The sequence below is a fragment of the Agelaius phoeniceus genome, chromosome 6 (assembly GCF_051311805.1).
Source record: "Agelaius phoeniceus isolate bAgePho1 chromosome 6, bAgePho1.hap1, whole genome shotgun sequence".
Lineage (NCBI taxonomy): Eukaryota > Metazoa > Chordata > Aves > Passeriformes > Icteridae > Agelaius > Agelaius phoeniceus.
In genome coordinates this window covers 50,024,018-50,030,719 of record NC_135270.1, presented here as the reverse complement: position 1 = coordinate 50,030,719, position 6,702 = coordinate 50,024,018, and the positions used below count along the sequence as shown (strand labels likewise).

General features: G+C 41.0%; 1 protein-coding gene across 1 annotated transcript; it reads right to left on the bottom strand.

Moving 5' to 3' along the window:
• Positions 1-1,262: 1,262 nt before the first annotated feature.
• Positions 1,263-2,405, bottom strand: BDKRB2 (bradykinin receptor B2). The gene has a single exon (XM_054635869.2). It carries the CDS (start codon positions 2,403-2,405, stop codon positions 1,263-1,265), a length of 1,143 nt encoding a protein of 380 aa, XP_054491844.2.
• Positions 2,406-6,702: the final 4,297 nt, after the last annotated feature.

Genomic DNA, 6,702 nt, shown 5'->3' with positions numbered 1-6,702 from the left:
CAAGCTCTCACGGATAAAGACTATGTAGCTGCCATCTGAGTTTACTCTTGTCACCAAACTTCACTTCCCTCGGTAGCTTTAGAAGCTGTAACCTTAAGTGCTTTGAAAAGAATGAAGACTGTTAGTTTCAGCATATCTTAGATCATCTTCCACTCAGTTTTGATCAAGGTTCCTAGAGGTTAAAGTGCATACAGACAATTCAGTACACTGTGAGTCTATGTTGTAATCAACTTAGCTCAAAAATACAGTCCAACTGGGGAAAAGCTATCTTGTATTAAAATCTCACAGATTAACTCTATAAATAAAATGTAGGTATTACTAGAATCTGAATACTTGAATACTCTGAGCTTTCAAGACCCCTGTTATCTTCAGTTAGATTTCTAATGTAGTTAGGAGATGCTCTCCTTCATATTCTCAGTTTCTTCTGTTTGTGAGATTATACCAGTTGTGCTGAGATTTTATATATCCATTGAATAACATTAATTATGCTTTGTGAATACTAAAAACCTGAGTCTCTGAGCTGAAGTGTAAGCATGAATATAAGTAGCATTCGCTCACTCAAAAAGAGTAAGTGAATGTTTTCACTCCAACATAGAAGGGGTAAAGAATCTTCTTCTACAAAGAAAACTCAGCTAACTTCATGCAGGTGGGTGCAGGTTCCCTTCCACTACGGCTTTACCTTTTTTTCAGCTGCTTTTCATACATACTTGCTCATGTAAATCTGTAATTAACTGGAGCAGTTGCAAAAAGGTACTTCTTGTCAATGAAAAAATCAGATCGTGTCGGATGACTGAAGAGAGAAGTTAAAAGCCCAAAAGATGGACACATCTAAAAATGCATCCTACAGGATTCACTTAACAGAACTTACTCAAAAGCAAGCCCCTCCCAGATCAAAAACCTTATCTAACACACTATTATGGGCACCATACGTAGCAGCACAATCCTGACAATTGCTTCTGTACTGGGGCTCTGTTTGGAGAATTGTATGTACACCTTAGAAAACATTCCAAGTGGTGCATATGCCAAGTATCATTCAGCCATGAAAATGTAAGTAAGCCACAAAATAGAATTCAATCACAAAAAACATCCAGTAACACTAGAAGCAGGTCTCTTTATGGAATTTCCACTAAGATCAAACAACACTTTTCCCTCACGTAATGAACACTACCACGTGTTAACTCTGTGGACCCATAGCAGATGGATATTAGTGGAGACTGACATGTTAGAAGGCTTTCTTCCTTTAAGGATTTCCTAAAATTATTCTATTGGGGTAATGACAAAACAGACTTTTTCCTTGGGTATTCGCTTGAAATGGAAGTTCCTAAAGTGTCCAGGGAGTTTTCCATCTGCACAGACTGTGATTTTCTGCACCTCTTTGCGAACAAGTCCTTGTAGAATTCCACAGCCTTCTTCTGGAAGTTTTTCCCAACAATCACATACAAGACAGGGTTCAGGCAGCTGTTGCTGAAGGAGCAGTATGTGGCTATCTGGGTCAGTACGTCATTGACCTCCTCCAGGCACCTGAGAGTGGGTGAGAAGTAACGGATTGTGTCGATGAATGTGCTGATCTGGAATGGAAGCCAGCAAATGATGAACAGCAGGAGCACAGCAAAGACCAGCATGGTGGCTCTCCTCTCTGTCTGGACCACCTTCATTTTTCGTAGCTCACTGCTTCGTAAGGCTTTGATGATTTGAACAGTGCAGTAGGTAATTACACAGACTGGGATCACAAACCCCACAATATTCAGCAAGCAGTTGTTTGTGGGCTCCCAGAAGCTAGCTGGGTAAAGAAGAACACAGGCTGTGACGTTGTACTCTTCAAAATAATGCAAATTTCGAAACACCATTGTAGGTGAACACATGAGCAGCGCACATGTCCAAATTACAAAACAATTCCATTTGGCACAGACGGTTCGTCTCATCCGTCCAAGGGACATGGTTTTCACCAAGGCCAGGTAGCGGTCAATGCTCACTAGTGTCAGGAAATAGACGCTAGAATATAAGTTCATGTAACTCATAATGTTGATGGCTTTACAGAGAAACTGGCCAAAAGGCCAATGAAATTTATTAGAAATATTAATGGCCCAGAAAGGTAAAGTACAGACCAACATTAGGTCAGCAAATGCCATGTTTGCTAGGTAAATTTCAGCCACTGAGCAGCTACTCTTGTGGAAACACAGGACGGTGAGCACAAAGGAATTTTCTATTGATCCCAGAATAAATATAAACCAGAGAAATCCAGGCTGAAAATCCTGTAGCCATTTCCACACATCTGCACTAACACATTCAGATTGATCTATCTGATGCACTCCTGAATTATTGTGGGAATATTCTGGACTGACTGTGAGCTCCTGGGTAGTCATGTTGTACAGCTGCGTAACATTTTCAGCTGTGATGGAAACCATTTCTGTGAAGAGAAAAATAGATGACATGAGATTGCTGGATCTAGCTCATTGCTGCAAAAGACACAATAAGAAAAGCTGTCTTTTGCTTCTCCTAATGTCCTCCAAGCATAGCTTTTGAACAGGCTTGCAGTTCACTGGGCTGCTTCTCACAGACACTGGATGTGTCTGTAGAATGTTTTACAGACTGCATTGCTATGGACTGCCTGGACCAATTTTAGGCAAGTATAACAGAGGGGATGTAGCAACAACAGATATTGTTATGAATGGGTTAACCGAAGAGAATATTTAGAAGCTTTTATTCACTAGAACTGAGCTGCAGCAAGTCTTTGTTAATTCTTTGAGGATGTTCATCATTATTTTGTCTTCTTATCTTTTTATTGCACTAGCCATGGTCTCCTAAAGGACAGATGTACCTTGTGTCTCAGGTTGCTAGTTCTGTGTCACATCCTGCAACATTTGACACCCTCCCCTGTAAAGAAAGAATTGACTGGAATTCAGTGGTGCTTCCTCCCCAAAGAACACAATCTATTTTCCATCCTGGCCATCCTGTAAGCCAGGACCTGTCGCAGTCAGCCAGCTTGGGTGCAAGAGCACAGTCTGAAAACCAGAATACTGTAAACATTCTACAGATCAGAACAGGGAGCTATTGGCAGGCAGAAATGTCAGATGTGTAAATGTTACTAGAACCAAACAGAAATTGAGTGCAGCATCACTCACTACTGATAAAATGCTAACTGTGTTTTCTTCTTGTTGTGTTCTTGGATAATGAATGCTGAGGTATTATTCAAATGCAAGATTGGTTTCCTAGATCTGTACATATAATTCTCTGGTCTGAGTCACAGAAATACTGTTTGTCTTTTTTTAGGTCTTTATAATAACCACTGTTTATATTATAATTTGATTGGAAGCTTTTAAAATGTATTTTTAATTAAGACATTTGTCCTATTCAACTAGTAACTTGGCAGTGAAAAGGGATGGATTTGCAATTCCTGAAAAGATGAGGGTTCTCACTTGTTTTCTAGTTGCTGGAATTGTTGGCTGGTATCAGTGCTTAATATCCATACAGAAATTTGGCTATTGGTTACAGAATTGATGAAAAATTATGGTCATATTTTGTGTACTTTGTGTTAATAAAACTGTAGCACTTAAACATCTCAAAGCCCAGCTTGTGTGGATGTGAGGGCTGTCACTAACGAATTGCAAACAGCAGTTTCAAGTGTCCCTTTCTTTCTGTGCTGGCACTTTTCACTGTAAAAACACATAGGAAGTGAAATACTAATGGATGGGCAACAAGAGGTCATCTGTGAACAGGGAAGTTCTGTTGCCTGATGCAATTAACAGAAACTGTTTCTTCTCCTGGTAATAGGCTGTGAACCAGCAGAAAAAAATTTAAGTGCATTGTTTTACACTTTGAGGTTGGATGTATGTACATATTTAATAAGATGAGCATTAGTAATTCAGAGACTGGTCATAAAGGTCATGTTGGCTTTTTCTGGGATTTTCCCTCATTACATTAATTTACAGAATTTCATTTACAGCAAATAGCAGCTCCAAAACTGCACATTGATTTATCTGTATTTTGTCTGCAATTAATCTCCTTCAGATTTTGGTTTTAGAAGGGAAAGAGCTAGAATACTTTAAAATAAGTTAGTTATATCATATTACTATGGTCTAGGAACAGTGTGCAGGAACTAGTTAGGATGTCACCAAGTCCATGACATGGGGCTTCTGGCAACCTCCCTCCTTGGTCCTTAGCTCAAGTCTTTCCATAATGCATTGCTAGAAATAGAGGAGTGAACAAGGTAAAATGTGCTAATTATCAATTTACAAACACTAATGTTTAGGGTTAAAATTATGTACTTGATGCTATTCAATATCACACAGGACACTCATTTAAAGTATGTGATTGCTGAATAAATTATGATTGACAAAGCCACAGCTTACAGAAGGCAGTGATTTGCTGTTTTCTTGTCATATTTTGGTGAAAATAAATGTGATCCTTTCACACATTCTCTACAAATACTTTATGTGCAATGCAAGACAAGCCTAATACCTCAGCAGGGACTTTCAGTAAGATTTCATGTGGCAGTCTTGATTGAAATACTGCTCAGCTGAACTAATCTATCATTACTGATTCTGAGGGACCCCTGTGTGGGCTAAATTTGAACCTGATGGAGTTCCCATCCTGTTGTGAGTTACCTCCTCCTTGGCAGTCTATAAAACCCACTGTCAGTCATTATCTCATGTTCCATTCTGTTCTGAGTTACCTCCTTCTTGGCAGTCTATAAAACCCACTGTCAGTCATTATCTCATGTTCCATTCTGTTCTGAGTTACCTCCTTCTTGGCAGTCTATAAAACCCACTGTCAGTCATTATCTCACGTTGTTCTGGAGTATTTTTTTTAATAGCATTTGGAACAAAAGGTTTTGATGGAGGGTGTTTCAGGGTGCCCTGTGTGGGAGAAAGTCATGGCCTGGAAGTGCTGGTGGCAACCAGCCCTGTGCCTCTGGCAGACACTGCCCCCAAGGCAGGAGGGCTTTGGGGTTGGCTCATGGGTGTTCTTTGGGTGTTCTTGGCAAGATCCTACCAATGCTGCAAACCAGGAACCCTTGCAGAGGGACTGGGAAGAAGGGGTTGATCAACTCTTGGATTGTCATTACAGGCAGGTGGAGAAGGACTCCAAAAAGGTGGTGGTGACCAGTGCCACAGCCTGAAGCTCTGAGGGCTGGGCACGCACCAGGGCACCTTGGTGTCTCCTGCCAAACTCTTGGGATGTCCTGCTGTTCAAGGACTGACCCACACATACAGCACTGGAGGGAGACACCAGAAGACAGGCATGAGTTGATCAGCAAGCCAAGGAGAACACCTGGAGTGCAGCAGAGTGGTTAATCCTAGAAGGTGGAAGGAAAATATTACAGCAATACATGCTGGGGCTATGGGAGTTCCTGAAAGAAAAGGAGGGGAATATGATGAATTGGAACAAAAAGCCCTCTAAGGATCAAGAGATATGAGCTAAGGAATGGAAGGATAGGGGAAAAATGGTCAGAGCTCAGTTAATGCTGCTGCTGGGTTAATGCAAGTTCTGGCACAGCTTTACTCCCCAGATAGGATATGCTGCTTCAGGTGAATGTTTTTCACCATCTCTTTTGGGTCTGAATGAAGCCCTACAGCTCCTGAACTCATGACTCTCTTAGTATTGCCACTGGTGCTAATCTTTCCTTGTGTTATGCTAAACATTTCCATACAGTGAATAACTAATGTCTCATGATGGTCTTAGTCGTGTCTTATACAAGGACAAGTTCTGAAATGTGTAATGAGTTCAGGTTATTCCAATGTCACCTGCACTAATTACTCTGGGGGAGTAAGAGAGAGACTTTGTAACATATTTTACAGCTGTTGTGACTTTGCTGATTACATGTTTTGCAGAAACAAGGTGTGAAATTTGTAATTAGTATATTCTGAGATTGTCATAATATTAACCTTGCTAATTTAGTTCTCAAATAGAAGAGGTGGAGCCTGAAACAGATAAATGTTGTTATGGTGTTGACTGCTAAAATGTTGTTTGCTGGAACAAAAGAGAGAATATTAAAAAGCATAGGTACACAGTCCCCATGTTTTCCTACACAGTCTGATTTGCAAGGACAAAGGATAGAATCGGCTCAAGGCCTCACTAGTCTTCTCCAAATGAGGAATTTCTGTGATGCATGATCATTCATGATGAAAGTTGCCTAGAAAGCAGCCTTATTTTCATTTTATTTCAGGGATTTCTTAGCAAGGCCATGTGAAGGATAGGTATGACACCCAGACTGTAGCATCCCTAGCAGAATTTTACAATTACATGGTTTGCTTTAAGTGCTGTCAGTGGCCAAAAGTGTTTTCAGAGACATACAGCTGGCTTGCCACACATCCATACAGCCCCATGTACAGCTGGGGGCCAGTGCCACAGAGGAGAGGAAAAGCTGGGAGCAGAAATATGGGTTTGAATGGATGGCTGCAAGCTGAGAGGCACTGGCTGACTTCTGACATGGTGATATTTTAGAAGATATATTAGCTGCAGAAAGAAACAGCAAGGGCTGCCCCAGCCTCTCCTCTGACTCTGTTTCTCTGCAGAGCCCAGCCTGCTTTGACACTGTATTTTTTGTGTGAGTTTGTCCTCCTGAACATCTCTGAGCCCAGCTTGGGCAGCCAAGTGTCCCTCATGGTGCCTATTTGCCAGGCTTTGCTTCTTCATGGTAATAGAAAAACTACTGTCAATGTAACAGAGGAGCTGCCAGAGCCATGAGAGGAAAAAGGGGTA

Excerpts from the sequence above, each read along its gene's own strand:
- BDKRB2 (XM_054635869.2), bottom strand. The coding sequence starts at position 2,405 with ATGGTTTCCATCACAGCTGAAAATGTTACGCAGCTGTACAACATGACT.